Genomic DNA, 27,036 nt, shown 5'->3' with positions numbered 1-27,036 from the left:
CCCTTGATGTAGCTTTGGGCAATGTCATACAATGTCTTTAGGTATGAATTTGTTTTTGTTTAGTTACGGCATTGGAGATGTACTTTCCATCTAAGAATTTGAGTCTTTCTTTACTTCTGGGATATTATTACCTCTTTGTTGAAATATTGCTTTCCCACCACTTTCTCCATACCCTACTAAAATTTCTGAGAGAAGTAGTTTACAGCAATTTGTCTATCTTCCATGCTTTTAAATTTTTTATTGAGATATAATTCATAAACCATAAATTTTGTGCTTTTGAGGTGTACATTTCAAGGGTTTTTACTATATTCATAATGTTTCACAACCATCACTGTTTAATTCCAGAATATTTTCATCACCCCTAAAAAGAACCTCATATCCATGAGAAGTCACTCTCCACTCTCTTCTCTCCCCAGCCCCTGACAACCACTAGTCTACTTTCTGTCTATATGGATTAGCCCATTCTGGGTATTTTGTGTAAATGGAATAATACAATATGTGACCTTTTGTGTCTGGCTTCTTTTACTTAGCAAAATGTTCTCTAAGTTCATCCATGTTGTAAAATATATCAGTACTTCATTTAAGTCACTCTATGATTAACTTTTTGAAAAACAGCCAAACTGTGTTCTAAAGTGGCTGTAACATTTTACATTCCCACCAGCAACATATGAGGGTGCTAATTTCACCACATCTTCACCATCACTTGTTATTTCAGTATTTTAAAAATATTATTATTATAGTATCCTAGTGCATGTGAAGTGGTATATCACTGTGGTTTTGATTTGTATTCCTTAATGATTAATAATATTGAACATCTTTTTCATATGTCTTTTGTATATCTTCTTTGGAGAAATGTTTGTTCAAATCCTTTGCCACTTTTTAACTGGGTTGTCTTTTTATTGTTGAGTTGTAAGAGTTCTTTACATATTCTGGATAGAAAAATCCTCATCAGATATGTAATTCACAAATATTTTCTCTCTGTGAATTGTCTTTCCACTTTCTTGATAGTTTTTCCAAAGCACAAAAGTTTCTTATTTTAATGAAGTCCAATTACCTAATTTTTTCTTGGTTGTTTATATGTTGTTATATCTAAGAAACCACTGCCAAATCCAAGGTCATGAGGATTTACCTCTACGTTTTCTTCTAAGAATTTTTTTTTTTTGAGATGGAGTCTTGCTCTGTTGCCCAGGCTGGAGTGCAGTCGCACAATCTTGGCTCACTGCAACCTCCACCCCCTTGGTTTAAGTGTTTCTCCTGCCTCAGCATCCCAAGTAGTTGGGATTACATGCATCCACCACCATGCCCGGCTAATTTTTGTATTTTAGTAGAGACAGGGTTTCACTGTGTAGGTCAAGCTGGTCTCGAACTCCTGACCTCAAATGATCCACCTGCCTTGGCCTCCAAAAGTGCTGGGATTACAGGTGTGAACCACCGCATCCAGCTGTCGCCTTCTAAGAATTTTATGGTTCACGATCCTTCATTTTTTAATATGGTTCCCTCTCTATGCTATATTTGGTGTAAAGTCCTCAGGACTATCCTCCAATATTAATTATCTTTTCCACTGTGTTCTACCTTGAATTTATACTATCAACTGGTAGTTTTTTTCTTTTTTAAAATTGTAATGACTATATGTTTGCTTCCTTTTTTAAAATTTCAGATTTTGAATCACTTCTTTTACATGATCTCTGCTCTTCCTGGTTTCTGTACAATTTTTCTTTATCATTTTTAGGATAATTTTTCCTCCATTTGGCTCTTTGAGTATCCTAATTACATTTTAAAGTGTTTGACAGCCTGCACCAAAAATTAACTCCTTCTGGGAGAAATTCATGTTCCAGTTGCCGATTTCTGTGGTACACTCTGCTACTGACACCAATTCTTCCTCCTGTACCTGTGCCCCTTGCTCTCTAACCTGTACTGCTCCTCCCCCTGGCAAGCCACACTTCCCTGCTTCTTGACTTTGCCTTTGGCCAGACCATTTTTCACAGCAGCTGTGTCATTTTATGTTCCCAGAAGCAATATACCAGGGTTCCCATTTCTCCACACCCTCACGAATACCTGCTATTTTCTGTTTGTGTTTTATGGTAGCCATCCTAATGGGTGTGAAGTGGCATCTCCTTGTAGCTTTGATCTGCATTTCCCTAATGACTGGCATCTTTCTATGTGCTTATTGGCCCATTTGTAGATCTTCTCTGGAGAAATGTCTATTCCAGTCCCTTGGCCATTTTTGAATTGGGTTTTGCTTTTTTTGTTGTTGTTGCTGTTGCTGTTGAGCTGCCAGGGTTCTTTATATCTTTTCTATATCTGGATATTAACCCCTTATCAAATACATAATTTGAAAATATTTTTTCATATTCTGTGAGTTGCCTTTTCACTGTACTAATGTATCTTTTGATGTACAAAAAGTTTTTAATTTTAATTAAGTACGATTTATCTATTGCTTCTTTTGTTGCCTGTGACATTTTGGCTAATTTCAAGTAGAAGATATTGGGGTTTTGTGTTCTTTCTCTCTCTCTTGTCTGTCTAGAGTTTTGTAGTTACTTCCACCTCATCCCTTAACCTTCCACTACAGAGCCTTATAATGGCACTTTATGACTAATGCTCTATAATCATATTGGGATACTGCAGATCCAATTCCAAAGCTAGCTCGGTCTGGCAAAAAAGCTGTCCCAATGTCCATCCATCTCTCTAGGCCAACAGCTTCCTGTTAATATTATTAAGCTGTAGCCTGGAAGAAACAGGTTGGCAGCAATTGATTCAGCCTGTCCACCCCATGCCCTGTATTCAGGTTATAGCCCAGGCTCTGATTCCCAGTGTCCTCTGGAACACTTATAGTCCCTTTTGCTCCACAGGATTCAAGCTCCTTCCTACCACTCCTTACTCAGGACATGGATCACAGCTGTCCCAGGGCTTCTGTAGTTTTCATTTTTTTCTGGTTCCCAGAGTTGTTTGTCTCTGACACTAGCTTTTAAAAATATATTTTTTGTTATAATTTTACCTACCTTTTCGTGTGTTTGAGCAGAAGAGTGTTTGTCAAAAAATGAACTTACTCGACCATCTTGACCGGAATTAACAGCAAATGTTTTCATCTCCTAATGACTGAATTTGATCAGCCTACAGCAGATTGATTTGACTGCACTGGATCTAGTCATGTAGGTGGTGTTGCGGAAATATAAAACCCTAAAATTCCAACTAAATCCATTCACTGGCTATAAAATCAAAGGTTTTTAAAAGTTTCTATTGGTGGTCATTCAGAAGAGTCATCTCTTCTACAGCTGTGAGATGGTAAGATGGAGCTGTGAGCAGGAGTCAGCATGCATGGGGATGGGACCCCATGGCACACAAGCCAGAGGGAGGCATCTGTGATGCTCCCGAGGCAGGAAGGGAAGCAGAGAGCTGGGTATTGCAATGAGGTGGTGAGCACATCTGCTAGTGAAAGCATGATTCCAGCTCCTTCCCTACACCCCTCAGGATGTGGAGCATAGCTGCCCTGCAGCTTCTGTCCTGCAGTGTCAATCTGCACACTGTGTAGTAGCACTTACACAGTCTGGTGTTTTGAGAACAACCCACTTCCACCTCTGACCATCTCTCAAGTCCTGTAGGGCAGAGGAATGTGTTTTACTGCCCGTAGGCTTTGGAGATGCTCAGAACTCAGAGCCTAAGGCACTCCTTTTGGGACCATTTTGGTTGGCTAAAGACAAGGTAGCTGTGATTCTGAGTCAGAGGCCTTGGGAACCCAGTGGCCATCCCTGAGTCCCCAGCAGAGCAAGTGGGTCCCAGGACAGCTCTGCATATTCTTGGAGGTGACAAGGATGCCCTCAGAAGTCCCACCTGACCCAGCAAGGCTACGACCTTGTCAGGAGCAAACACCATCACTTCACACTGGATTTGCTTGGTTTAAAGCTGATTTCCAGCTGGACGCGGTGGCTCAGGCCTGTAATCCCAGTACTTTGGGAGGCCGAGGTGTGCGGATCACGAGGTCAGGAGATCGAGACCATCCTGGCTAACACGGTGAAACCCTATCTGTACTGAAAATACCAAAAATTAGCCAGGCATGGTGGCAGGCACCTGTAGTCCCAGCTACTTGGGAAGTTGAGGCAGGAGAATGGCTTGAACCCGGGAGGCGGAGCTTGCAGTGAGCCGAGATCACGCCACTGCACTCCAGCGTGGGCAACAGAGCGAGACTCTATCTCAAAAAAAAAAAAAAAAAAAATGATTTCCTCCTGATGCTCTGTAGTCTCAAGAGCATAATAACCTCAGGCAGAGACAAGATGTGAGGGGCTTCCAGAGACTACAGAGCAACGTCTCCTCACTATTAAAAGCAAGTTAGTAGAGTTGAGCAAACCCAAACTTTAAGATGAGTCATTTTTTTATGAGGATGGTTCCCTTTTGTGTAGTCATAAACTAAATGGGAGGCTGCTCACTCATGCACCATGTACCCAGTTTAGAAACATTAATGCACACCCAATAAGTGCCTGTCACTTTGGAAGCACTGGCGACAGAAAGGAATAACACAGTCCTCATCATGGAAAAAGCCACCTATCAATAGACAACAGGACTTATAAGCAAACCATTGTAGTGCACTGTTAATTCCACCTAGATGATTTTGATAGGACTGCAAAGAGAAATTAATAAAGGGAAGAAGAGAATAAGGAGAATCCAAGGCAGTCACAGAGGTAAGAAAAGTTCAAGGGTTATTCAGCGGATGCAGAGTCCACTTGTTTGACTTGGGTGAGGGAACTATAGAAATTGAAGTTAAAAAAGCAGGCAGACATAAGTCATATTTCATTTAAAATGCCACTAACTGTAAAATGAACTATTTTTTCATGTACAACCAAGAAAACAAATGCTGCTAATTGAATTATCACACACTATTGACTGCAAAACATCCCAATCTAAAATGGGTTAAGATGCAAGGCAATGTGCCTCTCAGAATGGATGAAATGTGGTAATTCCCCAAAGAAGAAATGTAGAGGTGAATTAACACTAAAAAAAAAACCTGTTTTTTAAATAGAAAGATAAATTCAAACCAAATGTAGACATCATTTTTTCTTATCAAATCAGTAAGGTATTGAAAATAATGTTTAGCATTAGCAAGGGGATCGTGAAATGGACAAACTCATGCTAAAACCATACATTAATACCATCTTTCTGAAAATCACTTTGGTAACAATGTGTCAGGAACCTAAATATGTATGTATTCTTTGAGCCAGTAATCTTACCTAGAGGAACCTATGATAAATCCATACTTACAGACTCAGAAGATTTATGTACAAGAATGTAAGGTCACTTATAAAATGCACGTTATATAAATGCTAAATTATCAATAGATATATAAATAAACTGTGGCATAGTCATAGAAATGTTAGTCAATTACTGAAATATTTGTTAAAGTACTTAACATGAGGAAAATCTCATAATGTAGTGGTAAGCTTTAAAAGGAAGGAAACAAAACTCTACATAAAGTATTACTCTAATTCAATTCTAGAGAAAAAGTATTTAGTAAAGACTGGAAGGAGAGGTAATCTTGGTTAACTCTGAGTGGTAGCATTATTGGAGACATTTTTCCTTCTTAAATTTATTATTTTAAAAATTTTCTTCGTTGATGGTATTTATCTTTTATAACCTTTCCTTACCCCAAACAGATGCGCTTTTCCAAATTCTGCTTGTTAAAATTAAATAAAAATTAAATTGTAGTTGAGAACGTAAGCACATGCATGGAGACAGAATGATCAATAGGTGCCCCTTACATTAAACAATACTCATAATCAATCCTCATGAATACTCATGATTTGCCAGTACCTGTTAGATTGGGTCGAACAGAAGTCATACATGCCTTCCATATTTCTCAATGGTAGAGATTATTGTGAGCACTCTGTCAATACTAGGCCAAATTTACAAGCATTATTTCTAATTCTTATCTTTTCCCAGACAGATGAGAAAACAGAAGTTCCAAGAAGCTGAAGAAGCACATGTGAGGGAGCACACAATTTGAACACAGCAAAGCCGAGATTTAAACCTGGGTCTCGATCTCACCACAGGCTCACACTACTTCCCTTGCACTATCTGCCTCTAAAAGGCAGATCCTTCTGTAACATGTCCAGATGAACATCAAAGAGGACCAAAATTCTATTTTTTCCATAGGCGAGTGGGGGAGATTGTGAATCAACTATAGAAATATTTATGCCCATTCCTAGAGGGACCTCACAAATTTGGGTGACAGAGACAAAGCTCTCTGATAATGTGAGTAGACTGGATAACTATGGGGCCAGGTTCTCAGTTTATCAACTCAATTCCCGAGAAACTAGTCCTTTCCATTGTCTGTGGTCACTAAGATAATGGTGCAATGCTGTTTACCCACCTGGCAATGTAAGGCGACTTGTGGAGCTGGTGCTTGGGGCTGGTGAGCTGTGAGAATGTCGTTTTATGCCTGTGAAGAGGAAAAAGAGGATAAGGAAAAGTAGGATAGTGGAAAGACCTGTTGGACAAGTAAATGGTCATCTGAAATGTTATCAAATTGGGGTCTGAAAACAATGTTTAGAAGCAGGTTAGGTGAGGTTGCAGGGTGGTGCATATTCTGTGGCCCAGAAAAGCTGGGAGCATCGCCTTTGCCTTTGTGTGTGTGACAGTACTCAATTCCTCTGGCTGGAAGGTTGCTATGCTGGAACCAATGTGCCGCTGAGCAATGCTACATTTTAGGATCACAGGGAAAGCTTTCTAAATATGCAGTTGCCTGGGCATCACCCCCACAGTACAAGGGTGGAGGCCCAGCACTGATGTTTTTAAAGCCCCTCATTCTAGTGTGCATCCAGGATGGAGGACTATCTGAAGAAGGAGAAGTTCTGATTTAGAATGAGGGAATCAGGGATTTTGTCCCTGTTTTGTCCTTATAGGCTTTACTCGCTATTGGAGCTCAAGCAATGAACTGGATCTCTCTGAAGCTCAGGTCTTCATCTACAAAATGAGAAGAATAACACCAATTGCGTCGAAGTGTTCCAGTGAGGATTAAAGGAAGCAAAGTGTGTCCACTGCTCAGGAACAATGGGAGACTCCACAAATACTTGGTTAGTGGGGTTTCTGAGTTTCCTGGCAACTGGCAACAGAATTCCTACGAGGAAGGGGATTATCTTTGTTCTAATAAACCCTTTAATAGGTCACAAGGCAATGAAAAGTCAAACCCCAGGATGGGATCAATAAGGAGAGAGCAGAACAAAGGGACAAAGGGAGAACTGAGTGGTTCTGCCAAAATTTTTACTTTTATATATATATGTATGTGGGTGTGTACATATATACACACGCATATATTTACATATAAATATAAACACCAAGACACATATATGCACACATATCTTATATATAAACATAAATATTTATTTATTCATTCATTCATTTATTTTGTCATCCAGAGTGGGAAGAAAGAGGCCTGGAAGCCAGATTCTAGCAACACGGCAGATGCCTGCAGTCTGAGCTGGCAGAAATGCAGAGAGAATTCCTCAGCAGAGGATATCCATGAGTCAGTGTTAGGTTACTTCTGTTAGGAGTCCCCACAAACTTCCCAAACTTTTAGTTAAGTCTACTTTATATGCAGAGGCCTGGTGTAAGTGGAAGCTGTGCTGATGGAGAAGACCTTGTGTGTCAATACAGTCACCAATAAAGATAACTGGAGAATCTGAAGACTGGGCAGTGTCAGAGGAAGCAGAGACTTGGGGTTGGAGGTGAGTGGGAGAGCAGTAAGCTTTCCCTACCCCAGAATCCCTGGGGAATAGTGGAGACATGCACTTTGGATGACGTTTGAGATCATTCCATTTTATTTTATTTTATTTTATTTTATTTGAGACCGAGTCTTGCTCTGTTGACCAGGCTGGAGTGCAGTGATGTGATCTTGGCTCACTGCAAACTCCACCTCCCAGGTTCAAGCAATTCCCCTGCCTCAGCCTCCTGAGTAGCTGGGACTACAGGCGTGCACCATCGTGCCTGGCTAATTTTTGTGATTTTAGTAGAGATGGGGTTTCACCATGTTGGCCAGGCTAGTCTCAAACTCCTGACCTCGTGATTCACACACTTCTGCCACTTAAAGTGCTGGGATTACAGACATGAGCCACCGCACCCGGCCCCATTTTAATTTTAAACAACAGGGTGCCAATCCTGACATTCTGTGACAAACGCCCTCCAGACAATAACACATGTTACTATTAATCATTATTATTGTTTATTTCTTTTCTGGCAGCAGTAGTGGTAAAAATGGAAAACATAAAATTAATCCAAACAGCTCAGACCTACGAAAACTGAATTTGTATGAGGTGAAGAGCACTGTATCTGGTGGTACTTTATTTCTCCGTTTTCCAGGTCTCACAGATGCCCTGAAGGTCAGAGTTGGTGGAGAACATGGAGGGTCCGACCCTGGCTGTAGCTCCGCTTCAGTTCTTGAACCTCAGTTGAGTAACTCAGTTACTCCTGAGGTGATTTTTATAAATGACTTCCAAGGTCCTTGATTGGACCCTGAAGCAGAATCTCCGGGGAATAGAGGCAGAAATTTGAATTTTAACAATGTCACCAGGTGAATCCAATGATGATCTTGTAATCTGGCACTTCCCTGGTCTAATGCAGTGTCTTGGAGACTCCGGGGTGGAAGATTCACACAAAGTGATACTCTGTGTCAAAGCCAGTGCTGCCACACTTCACAACCCCAGCGGATGCTGGTCGCATTGTATCCTACACAAAGAATGGTGGACCTTGGGTGTGCAACAAATAGGCCCTGTTAGGAGGCACTACCAGAGGGCACATCTGTGTCTTTTACCTTGTGATCCAGAGCTGTTCCTTCTCTGCCCGAAATGCCTCTGTGTCCCACAAGATTTTTTACCTGTCTCACCGGACCTTTGGGATAGGTTTTCTCAGCAGTAACACTGTGACATTTGAACTGTACAGTTCTTTGTGGTGGGGGCTGCCCTGTGCACTGGAAGATGTTTAGCAGTGTCCCTGGCCTCTACCCATGAGATGTCAGTAGCTCCTCCCTATTCATGACAATCATAAACGTCCTCCAGATGGTGACAAATATCCTCTAGAGGCAAATCCCCCCACATTGAGAATCGCTATTTTAGGTTGGAGACGGAGCTTCAAGTTTTTATTTACAGATGTGGTTCCCAATTTGGCTGCTTGGTCATTGCTAATAGTGACTCCCACACATTAAGCAGTTCCTGTGGCCCTGGCGCCATATTAGGTAGGCACCGTGAAATATAGATTTGCTGTTGTTTCTGATGCTAACATTCTGACAACAAAATTATCCCATTTTACAGGATTTTGAGACTATTTTTGACTCCAAATATTTTAAGTAACTTGCCTAATGTTACTGAGTGTTGGGGGAGGAGGGAAAAACGTAAGTCAAGATCATTCAAAGTTCAAACTTAAGGAAATGTTTCCCCTGACACTTGCTGCTTCTAAACCAACCCATTATCTGGGTTTCCTTCAAGCACAGTCTCCCAAAGTCATCTAAGAGGAAGAAAAACCTGGGACAATTATTTTAACAAAAAGAAAAAATAAAGCCAGATTCCCAGGCCTCACTAAGCTCTTGGAGTCAGCATTTCTGGAGGTGAGGCTTAGGGACCTGGGTATTTCACAAGTGGCTCAGGTGATTCCCATCGCCAAGCAGACTTGGAACACCTTGTGTGGTAGAAATTTCCTTCTTTTTGTCTAACTAACGAAAAGTGCTTTCTGTGGATACTCTTGTGAAGTTGAGAGAACAAATTTAATGTTGCCTACATGAGTACGTGAAAAACTTCAAAGCGCTCAGTGACCACAAACGTTCAATGTTGCTACCTGTAGAAACATCTACTATTGCCAGGTTATTTCATAGAAATGCTTGGTGGAATTAAAAAAAAAAAAATAACTGACTATAATCTTCCAAAAGCCTGCAGGTTGATAGCTTTTCGTAGAGGTAGTTTTTCATCCCCTTAGTATCTTCTTTGCAAACACTGAGTAGGGGAGTTCTGGGAACCCTGAGTCAGTGAAAAAGCAGAACTGCAAGCCCTTCTGGAAATGCTGTTATTTTCTCTGTTTGCTTGGTGAGATGCCCAATATATCAGGAAAGGGATGAAGCCATCCCACCTCTCATAATCATGAGTCATAAACAGGTAGCAGGCGGCGATGCATAAAATAAAACTGGTTTTGATTTTGCCACGGGCCATTGGGGGTGGTTAGGTTCTGAGTCAGCCTCCCACTGGCTTCCAGTTCACTGAGGTTGTGTTCTTGAAATCACTTTCCATGTGGAAGCTACCAAATTACCTATCACGTTACTCCACTCATGGGAGTAATACCCAATATATCTAAGTTTCATTTTCTAAAGTCCTTTGCTCTTCACCCTTCCCTTGCTCCCTCCTACATCCAGGAAGAACATCAGAAACCAGGTGGGAACAGCCAGTCCTGATCCAGCTTCTAAACTGTACTGTACGATGCACACAGAAGGCTTCAGACCACCCATCACATGGAACTGGTTCTTGGATTCATTGTAGAAATCTACTCTGTCAGTGGTTTTCAGTCCTGGCTACATGTTAGAATCATCTGGGGAGTTCTTAAACAATATGCTGACACCTGACCCTTCACCCCAAGATGCTGTTTAGTTGGTCTGGGTGGGACCTGGGCATGAGGACTTTTTAACGTTCCCAGGTGAGCCTGATCTGCAGCCATGAGATGCACCGCCTTCATGAATACCCACAGATGTTTCTGTCAGTTGTCGGGAGGGAAGCCTTCTTTCTTCTGAAACAACTGGTGTGCTCATCCTCACAGATGTGAATCTTGTAAATGGTTTCTTTCCATTTAAACTTACGATTCCAGAAAGCTTAGACCCAGTTTATGACATAATGCTAGGAATCAGGGGAGGTCGATTTAGACTGCACATCTGCATATTAACATTTGCCCTGGTTTGCTCTATCTATGCTAGCTCTACTTTATGACTCTGGTTTTATTCCTCTTTCTTAATCATTAAAAAAGCAATGTATTAAATTTATATGAGTTTAGAATTCTCAAATATTTTATAAATGAGGTAAAATAAAAACAAATGAACAAACAACTATGTCAATGCTGCTATTGCTAAATTTCATTTTCCTCATCTATAAAATTGAGAAAACATCAATGTCAGGACAATAATTGTGAGTATCAAGTAAGAGTACACACATGACAGTGCTTAGCAAACAGTGTCATACAGTATAGTGTTCATTTGTTTTAGAAAGGCGTGTGTGAATGTGCATGTGCGCATGCATGTGTGGGCACATATGTGCATGTGTGTGTGTGTGTCTAAGTAGGTAATCTGTCATCTTTGGGAAATAAACACTTCAAGGTCAGGAATTACGTTGCCCTTGACTCACAGCATGTGGCTATTTAAGGAGTAAACAACCCAATCTGTCAGCTTGGGGCAGAAATGTCACCACTGCAGCTTGTGTGACTTGAGGTATCCTTTGACAAACGAATAGCTTTCAGATATTTCAAATTAGTGTCCTTGTTTGGTTCAACTAAAGGGCAGTGAATCCAATTCATCAAGAGTCTGGAGAAGAGGACAGTGATAGAAGTGACAACTAAGGCTGCCCACCTCAGGGTGACTGCACACCTAAGACTCGGGACTTCACAAAGTTAGTGCTGAAGCACAGTGATTTGCAGCTTAACCTCAAACAAATAATTTCCCTTCTGCAAAATGGGGTTAGCCTGGCCAAGCCTATGCCTGCTGGGGAAAGGGTGATTTAAGAGCCCTTGAGACCAAACATCATCATTATTAATGGTCTGGCAATAGCAATGTTATTATAGTACAACCAGATCCCACAGGGCAGAGGAGGATGCTGAAAAGCTGAGGTATGAATGTTTCTGTCAACTTATTGGCCACTTTCAATCTCTCTGTTTTTGCATATTATAAATGACAGACCTCTGATCATTATTGTTGAGCATATCTGCCAACATCTTCTTTGTGTTCCATTTGGGCTGGGGCGGAGGGCAACAAGCCATTGCCTGAAGCCTCAGAACAAATCATCACTTTTGCCCTTTATAGCTTTGAAGAGAGACCATCAATAAAAGTCCAAGTCCTGCTTCAGGCTATGGGATCACTGAAAGAGTCTGGAGGTCTTCAACACCTCCCCCACACCACACCACACACACACCGCCCTAAGAGTAATCAACCAAGAGTATATAAATTAGAGCTGCATACTCAGAGTATTTATTTTTTTTCCTCCACAATACAACCACCATCAATACTAGGTTTGGTTTTGTGTAATTTGAACATGTCTGTTCATCACAAAGAACAATGATTAAAAACAAGAGCTATTCAGAGGTATACCACCACAAGCTATTTAAATGTGGCTTTCAAAATATTTGAATATGCTTTGAACTTGAATTGGGCATATGAATGAGGAGTTCAAAAAAAATGTTCACAACCTGTGACCCAGTAATGGTATATCTAGAAATCTGTCCAATGGAGATATTCAGAAATGTGACAAAGCCTTATGCACAAAGAGCTCCATTGCTGCTATTTACAACTGCAAAAAATAAAATAAAAGCCTATAACTTAATTGCCCAACAGCAGAGGGGTGGTTAAGTAAATTGCGCTAGAGCCACAGAATAAAATATTATGCTGCTATTGCAATTATATTGATGGAGAGGTTAAAAAAACACTCACAAGAAAATGCTTACAATCCAATGTTGTGTGAACAAACCATAATTCAAAATTAACTATACTGTATGGTCTTAACTGTGTAAAAATGCACAGCAAAAGATCATAAGAAAATAGAGTATCTACAATGATTAATTGTTGGATGGGGTATCACAAGTGATTTTAAGTTTCCTATTATACTGTCTACACTTTCCAAATTGAGTAAATTCTATTTTTACTTTAAGGAAAAAACATTAAAAATATGTTTCAGTGAATGGCAAGCATGGCTGCTTTGGAGGAACATCACACTCCCCTTCATCAGAGCAATACTACCATGCAAAAACGATACACCAGGAGGCCCTAACGAAGAGGTGGTATTTGTGTAATATGCAGTATCAACACTAGAGGGTTCTCTCTCTGGGGCCGGTTTGAAGGCATCGGGCTGGATGCTATACAGGATGTAAACCCGTTATATCCCCACAAACAGGAGTAATGAATGACTACACAGAGTCCCTGAATCATGATGGCCCAACTTAAATTTTTGGACTTCGTGATGATGCAAAAGCGATACACACTCAGAAGAAACTGTATATAACCATTGTTTTTCACTTTCAGAACAGTATTCAATAAATTACATGAGCTATTCAACACTTTATTATAAAATAGGCTTTGTGTTAGGTGATTTTGTCCAACTCTGGGATAATGTAAGTGTTCTGAGCATGCTTAAGGCAGGATACCTAAGCTATGATGCAAACATAGCTGGTAGGTTAGGCATATTAAATGCATTTTCGACTTATGATTTTTTCAACCTACAATGGATTTATTGGGACGTGACCCCATGATAAGTCAAAGAACATCTGTATTCCCTAGTCAGACTCCTTATGTTCATGGCCGGAGCAGGAAAATATTGCCAAATATACCCCTTTCAAAAGTAGGGAAAGAAAAAGTTTGCAATTCAGAAAGCTAGCATCAAAGGGCTGTAAAACCATAATATCATTGTACCTTGAAGAAAATTAAACATATGGAAGCCAGCTTAATTCCACGAATGCTGAGATTTCTTATGCCTCTGATGAGCTTCTGATAACCCATTTGCTTCATCCCTCATAGTCAAAAAAGGTGAAATGAAACATGATATAGTCATACTCTGTGTATGTCTTACAGAGTGCAGGCAAAGGCACTTGGTGCCTGGGTATTATGAGGCGTTTCAGGGAATACAAAAGAGACAGATGGTTGACTGAGTTTGGACAGCCCTATATCTGAGACAGAACATGGACAACAATGGGAAACATTCAAAGGAAGAAAAAGAACAGACTTTTCATTTATCCAATTCCAATTAAGAGGTTAACTCATTGTTTTTATTTGGTAATCAGAAGAACATACAAGTACTTATGCATTACTAGATGCTGGGGGAAAATTATACATTGAAGGACTGTCAGGCTCATCTGTGCAATAAAGATTTACAATAAACACATCATACATTTTTCTGAGAATAGCTCAGTATACTCTTTTCTACATGAATCCTTATGATTTAATTTTGTATTTGGAGATATGATACTATGGCATTTGGATATGTTGTTTAAGCAGCATCTTAGGGAATGGAACACTCTTCCTTAGAATGGATGGCCATTCTTTGTGATGTACAAATGCAAATTACAACCTGCATTTTATCTGCCAGAAGTGTATTTCACATAATGGAAGTACACTCTATCACTACTATGAAATCAAAACAAGTCATATTACCATCTTCCCTTTTGGAAGAGCATTCTCAGAACATATCCAGAAATCCCTTCCTTATTCCTCCAAAGAATGGCTTATTCAGCTAGATATTGGTTGAGGTTTGGGTTTTGGCTCTGCTTGCCTCTCTCTTTTGAGTCTTGCTAAATGTTCTTGATATTAATCCAGATATTTCTCACAAATCCAGCTGAACAGCAGCAATATCTAAGGCTGAAGAGATGAGTTGAGTTTTCCATTCACATATGGCCAGTGCCCTCATCAGGAGAGAGCCTACAGATTCATGGTGAGTAGGGTCTCTTTAGGATGCTATGCATTTAATGCATAGGGTGCTATGCATCCTAAAGAGAAAAACCCTGTGAGAGCAAAAGTTGTGCTCTACACTAAGGGAGGACAACAGCAACATCATATTCGCCTCTAAGTGACTCACCTTGCTTTGGGTAATTGATTTCCCATAAAGATTTCCTTTATTCCTGCTTCCTTTTCCCAAGCTGTTTCTGTCTTCCCATCTATCCCCAGTGACATTTACACCCAAAACTTTCCCATATGAATTACATGGAACAAGATGCTTTTATTTTTCCCATTATTTTGTGTTTGTACATGCTAAAATGATACTGCAAGCAGAATGGGTTACCTGAGCAGAAGCAAAAGAAGGAATCTGTGAAGGGTAGAAAAATGGGAGGAAAAAAAAGGAAAACATAAAGGAAAGAGTTTGAAAAAGGGAAGACATTTGAATTAGATGGGGGGAATCTGGTTGTACAGTGGGCACAAGAGCTGATAAAAACCTAACCAAGCTCTACAAATGAAAATAGCAAATATATTTCTGAAAATTTTACAGCATATAAAATTGTATAAAAATATCATCAAAGCAAGAAAAAAGGAAATGTATACTCTATAGTTCTACCTCTAGAGTTACTGGACGATACCTATGGCTATAGGTTTTTCCTATCCATCTGTATATATTAATATAATATGTGACTATATTTCTGTACCATAACACATATACCCACTCAAAGACAAGGACAGTAGTACACAAATTCTACTCCAAGATAGGTCACGAGAGGGAAGCAAAGACTATACAATGATGTATCTCCAGGGCAATCTATTTAAACCCCATTCTATAGCCATTGGGTTTTAATGGGCTTTATTTTAAATGAATTACCCTGCACCATAAACTGACTGAGAAATGCTCCTGTAGGTTCAGAAGCCAGCACTCATGAAGAATACATGGGTGGGGTTCAGGAATCATGGCTGAACCTGACCAAAGCTGAGAGGATGTGTCTCCAGTTGGCACTGCCTCTGGCCTGCAATAGCCAACATTCACCCCCCAAGGGGGAGAAGGTCTCCTCAGGGGAGACTGAATGAGTGCCCTGAGCGAAATGAAAGGGCCCATACCCCCATTCCCTGCTTCTCCTGGCTGAGCAGATGGCGGCCCAGGCTGGGTGCAAGTGGTTAATGAAGCCAGCCATTGCCAGGGTTAATCCACTTCTGCTTGGGAACAGAAGCCAGAATAAACATGAATTCATGCCAAATATGTCTGGCAATATTTTCAAAAAAAATGAGTAGGGTGGGGGTATTGAAGAAAACAATCAGGAATGAATAGGGTTTAAACTTGACCATCACACATATTTCAGTCCAGGTCATCCACTGCACAATCGTTTCTTGTTCAATATAAAAACAAGATGCTTTTTCAGTGGCGCAGTTCTTGCTTAATTCAGACATTCCTGGAGAAGCAGCCAGTCTTTTTACAAATGTCCAAGGAGAATCTTTAGAGGCCTGCTTCCCATTTTTCTAATCTCCCTGGGAACATGTTCATGCTCAGATAAACTGTCTAATGTAAATGACTCTGGTAACATTCTAATTCTAGTGTCACCTCCATGCCCACTAGTGTCTTTGGTGAGAGAGAGAAAACCTTAAAAACTAAAATCTGGCCTTGGCAGGTAATATGTCTCTTGATTCCCAGAGGGAGGTTTTATAGGAATATTGTCACTGCTCATTACAATTTTTTTCATTAAGTTCATTTTCTCAGTGATAATGAGGCCTTTAATCATGGATCTCAGTTGATAAATTATAAGTATTACTTTCCATTTGTTCATGAATAAGATCCAATATAACATCGTTATTGCATCATTATGTTCTTTAACATCTAACTTTGCCACGGTGCGGTGCTGTACCAGATCACATTATTGGTGGAGCAGAACTATGCAGTGATTCCTCATGCTGTACACAGAGAATCTTCTATTTGCTCTAGGTGGGTCTGTTTAAGGTTTTAAAGGTTTCCACTTGGATTCTCAGTAAATCCACTGATGTTTTATATAGATTGGTGTCATCTTCCCTTTTGGAAAGACATTCTCAGATAAACCCTGTTTTATTGTTTTGTTTTGTTTGTTTTGTTTTTTCTTAAGTCAAGAGGCCACAGAGAAGTTTTATTTTATTTTTTTCATAAATTTGGCTGACAATTTCTCCCAAATTACCTGCAGTTTCCCATCTCTTATAATAAGCTATTTGTGTGAGTAGGGTATGCCTGCATATACTTAGAAGATAAGCCTTTAGCAGCATACTTGGCATATAGGAGAAGTTGAATAAATTTTCAGGGAAATTTGAATTTTGTTTGCATTCACAAGTGGATAGTGGAATTCAGTTAGATGATTTCGAATGTGTTTCCTGAATGCTGACCGTGTTCCAAGCACTGTGGTGGGCCAGCACTGCATCTCCTGTGGGGTGTGTGGGCACCTCAGAATCAGAACAAAGTTCCCAATTAGGAAAAACAAAATGTTGCCTGAATTCCCTAAATTCTCTTTATTTGGGATAGAACACCACATATATAGACTTCCAATCTTAGAATCTTCATTTCACTATGAGAAAAAGATTTCATGCTTTGTTTCCTATTGTTTTTCCTAGGCTCTGTGGGGAATGTTACAAAGTAATTTCCATCATCAAAGTCTCTGCTCATAGGTTAAAAAAGAAGAAAATATATTATATTATATTATATTATATTATTATCTATCTATCTATCTATCTATCTATCTATCTATCTATCTATGTATCTACCTACCTACCTACCTATCTATCTATCTAAGGAAAAGTGACCCATGACAGAAGTGATATTAAAATAAACAGTATCCATACTTCCAAAATATGGATAACAAAAATTGGTCTCCACCTTTTGAATTACTGTCTCACATCCCATGATAACGTTGCTTTTTACTTTACACTTTTGTATCCAAAGGCATGGTTCCAAGTGGAAAATATAATACAATGGCTTAAATTCTACAAATGAATGAACATGTGCTCCAGGTTATTCTTTGGCTTTCAGATGTTTAGATATCATTTTACTGTTTAAGTATATCAGATCCACAATGGGATCCTGTCAAATGTTTTCAGTAGTTTTTCAAAGCTCCAAAAATGAAATGGACAGTGGAAGAAAGTCCATTTGAATTTAATGGGTTAGAAATGGGTCTCTTGCCTGCTGCCGTAAACTAATAGGGCTCATAACCTAAGAAAGATTGGCACAAATAAAACATGGAACAAAGTCCTCCATAAGAACGGGTCATTATGCCACTGAAATGTACCACATTAACACAACTTAAATGTAGCGCTATTTGGTGACATGGGGACCCAAATTCAAGGGCTAACTCAATTTGTCACATTTTACCCAGGGATGTGTAGAGTGCGTGGTTTTGTCTGTGGTAGGTCTGTCCCTATTGCTGTCCCCACATACTGGTCAATTCAGGTGTGTAAGTCCTTGCTCTGTGTGTGTAAACCAGAGTAAGATGCCATCATCTGTGCAATAGAATGTTTGTCCCAAATTGTTGCTCAACTTGAAGAAAGCTGTTTTAAGAAAATTAAAAGACCCCAGAAAATAAGCTAGAGCTTTGGAAATATTGCTCTTGCAGTCAGCACAGATTTGGAATAATTACTTTAATGTTTTATCAGCTCCAGTATCAATTCATAGCATCATATAATATAGCATTTTGTATTTTTAATAGATAACTTTGCATTTTTACTCAATATCCCTTCAAAACACTTTTTAAAGATTTAAAGCTAAGAGTGAGTTACATGGAGTTTTGTTTTGCTTCACTGAGAGTTTTAGGTGAAGTTCTTTATGGAATGAAATTCTCTTTCCATTCTTTTTCAGCCGATTAATAACTTAAAGCAAATGAAAAACATTTCAATTTTTATTGGTGCTAGAAAAAAATGGCTATATTCCTGTATCTTTTTCAAATGTTGTTTCTTGTTGCTTGTTAGATTATAAAATGGAAGCCGTAGACTTTCTATTTTGACTGGCCAAAAAGCTCCACGTATAAAAATACAGAATATAAATGAGGTAAAAGGTCCAGGTTCCAAGGTCAAAAATTGACATACTCTTTGTTATATTTAATTTCAATACAAAATCATACCACCTCCAAGCACACAGTTTGCAAACTGATGTCCCATGGATTGAATGCAGCTCACAGGCAGGTTTCATTTGATTAGCACGGTGTAAGTTTTTGAGTTGTCAATATGTAAAAATTTGGAGAGAGCTTATATCAAATCCTAGGTATCTAGGACCCCCATCCCCACACAGCTCAAATTCAGTAGCTGCCTACCGACTACCCTGTTTTGACAGCACCCACCCTCCCCAATTTCTCTCAGTCCCCATTGCTGCTTCTTCTCTTACTGATACAAAGGCCCTCCATGAATTGCCATTTACCACAATGACTGTGATATTACATGGCTTGCTTTATTCATTTACTTGACCTGCTAGAACCCTGAAGTCATTTGAATTTGTGGCCACGTTATGTGGTAAGGTCAGTGTTATGAACACAGGGAGCACAACAGAAAAATCTAAGTGTTTCTCCAAGGCAAAATACAAAGTTGACAGAAGAAATCTGTTCAAACATCAGCATGCTGTTGTGTATTCTCTACTACAAAGTTCTTCAAATCTTTCTGTTGGGGAACATTCTGGCAAGGCAAAGGTCCTGGAAGACCACATACAGTCTCTTTCTTTCTGCCTGAAAAAATGCCAATATTTCACCTTAGTAATAAAAGGATGTTTAAATGTCTGTTCTCGTGCTTTTTCATGTATAAATTAAATCTGTAGTGGGGAATACACTTAAACCTATTGCCTAGCTCTCTTTCTTTCTAGTACTAATCCCCACTTCATCACCAGCATATTCATGTGCTTTACTCTTGGGAAGGACACAGAGATTCTTGTGTGACCAACAACCACATTTTAAGAATCACTTTTACCTAAATCACATCAGACTCATAAAATCACCCTTTACTGGCACTCCCTTAGATCCCACCTGTAATTTGATCTCAAGGGGGCTGCAATGTTATTCTCTTTCCATGCTACATCTACTATTCTTATTTTTGATTCATGCTATTAATCCACTTCTATCTTGTATTTTTAAAAATTCACTAAAATGCAAAGAATTATCTGCTATATCCCCTGATACTAATTCCCTTAGCACTTTACTGAATAAAAAGAAGAGTGATGAAGTGAAACCACAGATATCCAAAAGAAGATGGCCAGCCAGTGGTAAAAATCACAGTAACCACTTAGTTATGGATGCTACCAGTGAAAACAATGGGTTCCCACTCAACAGTATGGTCATCAGCTAAACATTCAGGTTTATACTAATGAATGAACATATGCAATAAATTAGCCATCAAATAAATATTCTTATGGAATAATCTTTTTTAGAAAACAAACAGAATTCTATATTATACAAATGGGAAAGAAAGCATAAGAACAATTTTAAGTCTGAAAGGAAATTGGAGAAAACAAATGTTCCTGACAGGAAAGGAACCAGAGACTGGAATCATCATCTTTGCTGTGATGAATGTCAGCATGGCTGTATCGTCAGTAGCCAGTGCAAAAATGACAACATTTAAAGTAATGGCATTGACAGTCACAAAATGGCAATTACTGTGTGTGTGGCTTTTTTCAGGCCTCTCCCAGCATATCCAGGATGTCCATTCTCATCAGGCCAGACAGGAGCCTTGAAAGCCAGGTCATTAGCAAAGGATTTTGAGGATGTCCCTTCATGTTTTGTTTCTGTTTGAGTAAAAATCTCAAGTTGTTTGGTTTGCTCAGGGGAATGTCCCCCAGAGTTCTAAGACCTCAAACCAACCCCCAAAGAGTCATCCCCTGGGAGGAGATGGTGTGAGAGAAGGCCAAGGGTCGGGGGTGGGGGCTTGTGTGTGAAAGTTGTACACCTTCTCCAGATATGGGTCTTTGTGGAAGAAGGAGAAGAAGGAGAATGAAGCAGCTCAGCTAGAATGATGCAAGACATTGGCAGCCTCTTTTATTGTCTATGAGGTCTTTTTTACTCTTCTGAATCTGAAAAAAAGAAAAAGAAAAAGAAAAGTGTCAATGCTGCCTTTCCCCCCCACCTCCACCCTCCAAGTCTGAGGAGAAGAAAATCTAGGGGACAAAAAAAATGTGAGAACCAATTAAACATTTCCATACTGGTCATTGCTATGTTCCTTGTAACAACATTTGTTCTATCCATAAGGGGAAAATCTCAGTGCAAAACTGTAATATCAGTACATTTGAAATCTTAATAGTTGCTATAAACTAGATTAGCAAACATTTGGTCATGCAATAGGGATAGTAAGCCACCTTCTTTTGCAATGGAGATGGCGGTTTTGTTGCCAGATCTGCTCAATCTGTCTCAAGGGTCAGTGGGATTGGAAGAAATCAGATTCATCTAATCCCAACTGTTTTCATATGAAAAGCAATGCGCCTCTCTCAGAATTCTTGCCCCATCCTCAGAAGTTTCCCAGAGACATTTAAAGCAAGATGTATCCTAGCCCAAATCATTGTGCAGATGGGTGAATCACCTGAGTTCTCCACTGGACTCAGAGCAAGGGGGTGGAGGAAGATGACAAAGATGGAAACAGGACTAAGTTAATGAAAATAGATAATATTGCATTTTTTTCAACTGGTATGCTCTACCCCATGTAACCTCAAAGGTCTTAGGCAGAATTTAAAACAACAGCCACAACAAAACCACCATATTATTTCTTCCAATTGGTGTTGCATGCTCTGCAAGTCATCATGCCTTATAGTCAGAAAGTGTTCCCTCCTATGCAGGGCTCCAGTGGGCTTGGACTTTAAGAAGGATAACACCATTATCTACAGAGATGTTAGAAGCCTTTACAGGACAAGGAAAGTTTCTCATTCAACTTTAAAGACTAAGGTACTCTCCTAAGATTTAGGTGAATTTAGCAGAAAACTCATTGGGAGATAGGAGAACTCCTTCTGATCTATTGTAATTACAGTCAATTCTCTATTTTCCAGGGGCCATTGATCCAAAATTCCTGCTGTTCCTCTAACTTTATTATGTTCTTGATTGTTCATTATGTTTACCCTCCATTAACACCTTCACCTATTTGAGAGAAATAACAGACAAAAGTGAGGCTTCAGACCAATCACTTTACTCCAATACAAGCACTGATAAACTTGCCAGTGAGAGAAGGAGGTGAAACAAAAGCTGAAATCAAGGATGAGAAATTTCCCATTGATGCTGATAGTCTATGCACAGTTTGGTCCACATGGGAATTGCAATGGACTTCGTCCTTAGTATTCTGACCCTGCCATTATGAAGTTGGGATCATATGGTATGAGGCTTCTTTTAGAGAGTCGTCATAATACTAACCACCTTCAGAGATGTTCCCTGACCCTCAAATGTAAAGCCCAATTTTGTTAGGGTGACAGAAGGTTGGATTTCATTTTTTAGTAACAGACCCATTGGTTGGAAGGAAGCTAGAGACAGATAGCTGGGGATAGCTGATAAGGACCACTATTTAACTCAGTGAGCCCCACCTGGCCAACAAGGAGAGTGATGCACCTCCTGCAGACTGGGTTAGCAGAGACCCACGGTCCAGACTGCTGGGTCCCAGAGATGGAAAGAGGTCTATCTAGGGTCTTAATGAAATCCAAAGGCTGTTAAGAGGAGATATTCCTCCATTTCTAATCACTGCTTATGGGTGAGAAGGTGGAGTGTTCCATCTGGCTGTGGATCTCCATCCCCCCCTCCAGCTTTGTGTCAAGGGGTGAAGGGAAAGCGTGAATAAAAGAAGTTTGTGTGTTTAAGCTGTGCCTGTGTTCATTGTCATTAAATACAACCAGCAATAAAAGAACAAGAAGCATATGTTCTATAGCTGGGTCTGTGACCTGCTGACCTGTGTGATCATTCCTGGCCTTCCCAAACATATGCCCTCTAAAAGCACTTCTGTTTGTGAATTTCTTAAGGCACTTAAGAAATACCCTAAGGTCCTATGTCATAGATATCTGCAAAATAATGTTCCAACCCAGACTGCTGACTCTTTGAGAACAGGGAAAATACCTGTTTATAACACTTCTTGCATGTAGTGCAATGCCTGACACATAGTATATGCTCAACAATTTTTTTTAATGAAAAAGAAGAGAATTGAATAAGCATGAGGAGGATGGGACTGATAAGGTTTGGTGATGAATAGGAGGTTTCCCTCCACCTGTTTTCTAATTTTGACTTTCACAGCATGAAACGAAAATTTAAAAGAAAATAATAAACACCCTAATTATATATTTTATTCAATAGTAAGATATGATATATCAAAATATTTACATTTCCTATGAAGAAGCTCAATTATGGATGGCTTTCTATGGAGCTAATCTCACAGAGAAGGAACACCTGCTATCCAGGCAGCTTTGACATGGTTTGTAAATCAGGCCTGGTCCTCTTTTCACTCCACATCCTGTCTTTCATTGTGTTTTGGTTTTATGTATTTGTTTTCAATATCAACTGAAATTAAGTAAGCATCAGCAAGACTACAAAGTATATGAAAATGAGGACCCTGAAGACAAAGTGTTAATAGGTCACTCTGTGTGTAACTGGGATGCATGACTTTTTGAAGGCCACAAAAAGTAGTTAAATCCTTCCACTTTTTAAAGAGTGACTGATGAATTGAAATGAAAACTTTCTTGCCACATCTTGGAATAATTCAAGAAAATATATTTAAGTGCTTGTCCTTTTACCCAAGACTTTTTATATCTCACAAGGTAAAGCTGTGAGGACTTTAAATCCTGAAGTGCAAATACATGGTATATGAATTCACAGAAATGTATTTAGTCTATGGGAGCACACAATCATGTTTCAGCAACTTCATTTAGAAAATTGGGAGATGGACTTAAAACAATGTGGTCTTATTTATGGTACCATGCTACTCCCACAGGTAAGTGCAGATGCTGGATATAGGTCTTAAAACCAGGTGATTTAAAGATAATTAGTTTTAGAAGAAGATTGAAGTTCAAGTTAACATGACTTGATTCTAAAAATGTGTTTATCCATTATAATGTTTATTCCTGGATCACAATTGGAGTGTCAATGAGGCAGCCCTCATAATAATTTGTCACTGGGCTTAAAAAATATTTTAAATGTATTTCTCTTCCATTTTTCTTGGATTTGATGTTTCAGCCTGATTCAACTATAACCTAAACTCAAAAAAGTAAGCTGACTTGGCTGAAGAGAGAGCTGGGATTCAAAACCAGATTTTCAGGTCCTAGGAACTTTGTACCGTAGCTGCCTCCCTATGGAGTCGACTTTCTACAAAAACAGCAAAGTGGTACAGCACTCACCTGACAAGTTATAAAACTCTAAATAGAAAAAAAAAATGAATAATAAGTGTAGAGAAACCATAACCAATTTTAAATGTCATGTAAGACTTCTATTGGACATATGAGTGGGTCCTTTTTTTTTTTTTAAATAAGAAGAAAACACTAAGAAAAAACAATTTTAGAGTTATCTGTTAGGCTTTATCCAGGTATGGATTTAAGTGTCCTAGGTCACAAGTACATGACAGCTATTTTAAAGGGTTATTTTCAACATGTGCCTGCTTTCTCCTTGCCCTAAACAATAGAGCATATGATCATAATAGGATTATTCTAAATGAATTGTCACTACAAATAATATCCATGCTACAGCTCTGCTAAGACAAAATCCTCTCATCATTTATTATTCCAGCACAGAAAAATAAAACAGGACAGATAGACAGACACATAGATAGATAAACCAGATAGATAGATAGATACATACATACATACATAGACAGACAGACAGATGACATTTGTGGGAATGTAACTTCTTAAAACCTTGCCTATGTCATTAACTCCTAAAATTTACCCATTTGATCCAAACACACAGATCAAACACAGAATAAAAACAGTACAAGAAGGGAATGGTTAGGTTAGTGCAAAAGTAATTGTGGTCTTTACCATTACGTTTAATGGCAAAAACCACATCTACTTTGCAGCAACCTAATAGTTCTTAAGTCCAACCCTTTCCCTCTTTGTCTTTCCTTTTGCTCCATTGCATCTGCGCTACCACTGAAAATAACAATGACGTTAAACTCTTCCTCTCTACCCTTGTTGCTTTCTCTCTTTCATTTAGCATGGTCTTTCTTTCCAAACATAAAATATGTGAACAACTGTCTCTGTTCTTCTGTCCCACACTGCCCAAGGTATCTTACTGCTCTCATGCTCTGTTTTAAGAATGTAGCACATTAACACAAAGAAAACGATTAAAACACTGAACTCTCTAAATGCCCCCAAGGCCTGGCCCACTTTTAGCAGACAAGTAAAAGTCAGGCATATGTAACTCCTACAACTCCTCTGATGGTAAGTCAACATCCCTGATTCACAGAGGTGCAGGTGAGGGTACAGGTAAGCACCCATGTCTGCGCAAAAGAGTTTTGTTTCTGATCAGTCTTTGAATCTGTGAAGTCAGGAAGAAGCCGAGGACCATAAAGAAAGTCCTTCAGATCAAGTAAGTGAGGCTTGGATTTTAGACCTGAAACATTCTGACTACTCTTCACTTTTTTCTCAATTTTATTAGTTCAGGAAAAGCAGAAAAGATTCTAAATGAACGAGAAAAACAAACATTTTCTCATGTTTTCACTATGGCTCCAGGGCATAGAATAAAAATAGCACATATTGTAGGGGGCTAATACTTAAGAAACGTAGATCTCGTCACTCAGAGAGCAGGGTGCCCATCAGTGGAGAATGCTAAGAAAAAATGCGGGCCGGGCGCGGTGGCTCAAGCCTGTAATCCCAGCACTTTGGGAGGCCGAGACGGGCGGATCACGAGGTCAGGAGATCGAGACCATCCTGGCTAACACAGTGAAACCCCGTCTCTACTGAAAAATACAAAAAATTAGCCGGCGAGGTGGCGGGCGTCTGTAGTCCCAGCTACTCGGGAGGCTGAGGCAGGAGAATGGCGTAAACCCGGGAGGCGGAGCTTGCAGTGAGCTGAGATCCGGCCACTGCACTCCAGCCCGGGCGACAGAGCAAGACTCCGTCTCAAAAAAAAAAAAAAAAAAAAAAAAAAATGCGAAGGGGGAAGCTTGAATACTTGCTGAATATTGCATTTTAATAGCTTTTTTGACCATGTGGGTGTCTAGACAAGAAATGACATTACCAATGTAGACAGTGTTAGGTTCTGCCTTTGGCACATATTTACTTCAAAGGTACCTGTTATTTTAAATAATTTTTATAATGTTAATAGCGTTTCTTTTGGCAAATGTATTGTTACTTGTGTTTCTCAAATCCTTTGCACAGAATCTGACAAAATATCATTTTTCTAGGAGAAAATATTGATTTCATGATTACTAAGCTTTATTTTAAACATCCTAAACATCAGTATTAAGGAAAAAATAAAAATCACACCTTGCCCAGTAGTTACAAAATTCTAATTCCCTCTGTTAAACCAGATTCCTTTACAAATACAGTGGTACATTAATAGTTCCACAGAGTATCTAGAAGACAGAGTGAAACAATGAAAGCTTATGTAGCAATAACTGCAAGGGAAAAGTTGTTCAGAAAGTCTAATTTTATCATTAACAAAGAGTTCACTATATACTTTTATTTGATATTTCTAAAACGTAGTTATTTGGTAAGAGACTGGGATCTAAACACCTATATAAAAAATAAGAATTGATGTTAGAAGTTTCCCTTAGTACAACACAATTTATTTAAACCCATCAATCTCATATATCATATAATATATAATATTAATATAATCCACATATTATGGATTTGTTAATAGATTTTCCCTCAGTCCATTGAAAAAAAAAACCCAATTATGTTGGATTTAAGCATCGCTGAATTCACAATAACTCTTGTTGTTGGTTCAACCTACAGCACAGCTTCCAAAATTAAGTAGAAAATGACAGTGAAGTATCTAGATCAAAATGTTTAACCAAAAAACCTTTTAGAGTTTAATTAGTGAAGTTTTAGCTAGATGCATGAGAATGACAGACACCAAAAAATAATATTACAATTCTCTTCTCTATGGATTTTTCGTTGTTTTCCTTGGACAGGGACACATGCATATACGTATATATGATTTAAGATATATGAAATATAGTTTATCATATAGGTTATATATTATATAGGGTATAATATATAGGGAATATATTGTATATATGATATATAAATAAATTTTATGTTATGTGTCATATATGCATCATATATCAGATATATCATATATGATTCACATACCATATGTATCACGTTTGTATACTACAAACGTGAATTTCAAGACACAAAAATCTACAAGAGGACAATGGTAGTCACCTGCCATCTTGTTCCTTTATAATTCCTTATATTCATTATCTACCATCCTTGAAAAGCACAAGGACATTCACTGAACCTG

The 27,036-nt window shown here is 39.0% G+C and overlaps 1 protein-coding gene across 9 annotated transcripts in view; it reads right to left on the bottom strand.

Moving 5' to 3' along the window:
* PDE1C (phosphodiesterase 1C) overlaps positions 1–27,036 on the bottom strand; it is a 564,336-nt gene that overhangs the window by 18,459 nt on the left and 518,841 nt on the right. For 7 of the 9 annotated variants that reach the window (XM_033192699.1, XM_033192698.1, XM_033192700.1 and 4 more), the window contains one exon: positions 6,359–6,427. In XM_033192699.1, coding sequence (XP_033048590.1) covers positions 6,359–6,427 — 69 coding nt within the window. Of the gene's footprint in view, positions 1–6,358; positions 6,428–13,944; positions 20,682–27,036 lie in introns of those variants that run through there. The other 2 variants (XM_033192706.1, XM_033192707.1) reach the window with 1 other exon arrangement.

Source organism: Trachypithecus francoisi, unplaced genomic scaffold (assembly GCF_009764315.1).
Source record: "Trachypithecus francoisi isolate TF-2019V2 unplaced genomic scaffold, Tfra_2.0 Lachesis_group4, whole genome shotgun sequence".
Taxonomy (NCBI): Eukaryota; Metazoa; Chordata; class Mammalia; order Primates; family Cercopithecidae; genus Trachypithecus; species Trachypithecus francoisi.
Note: the sequence above shows the minus strand (reverse complement) of the source record. Positions and strands in the feature narration are given on the sequence as shown.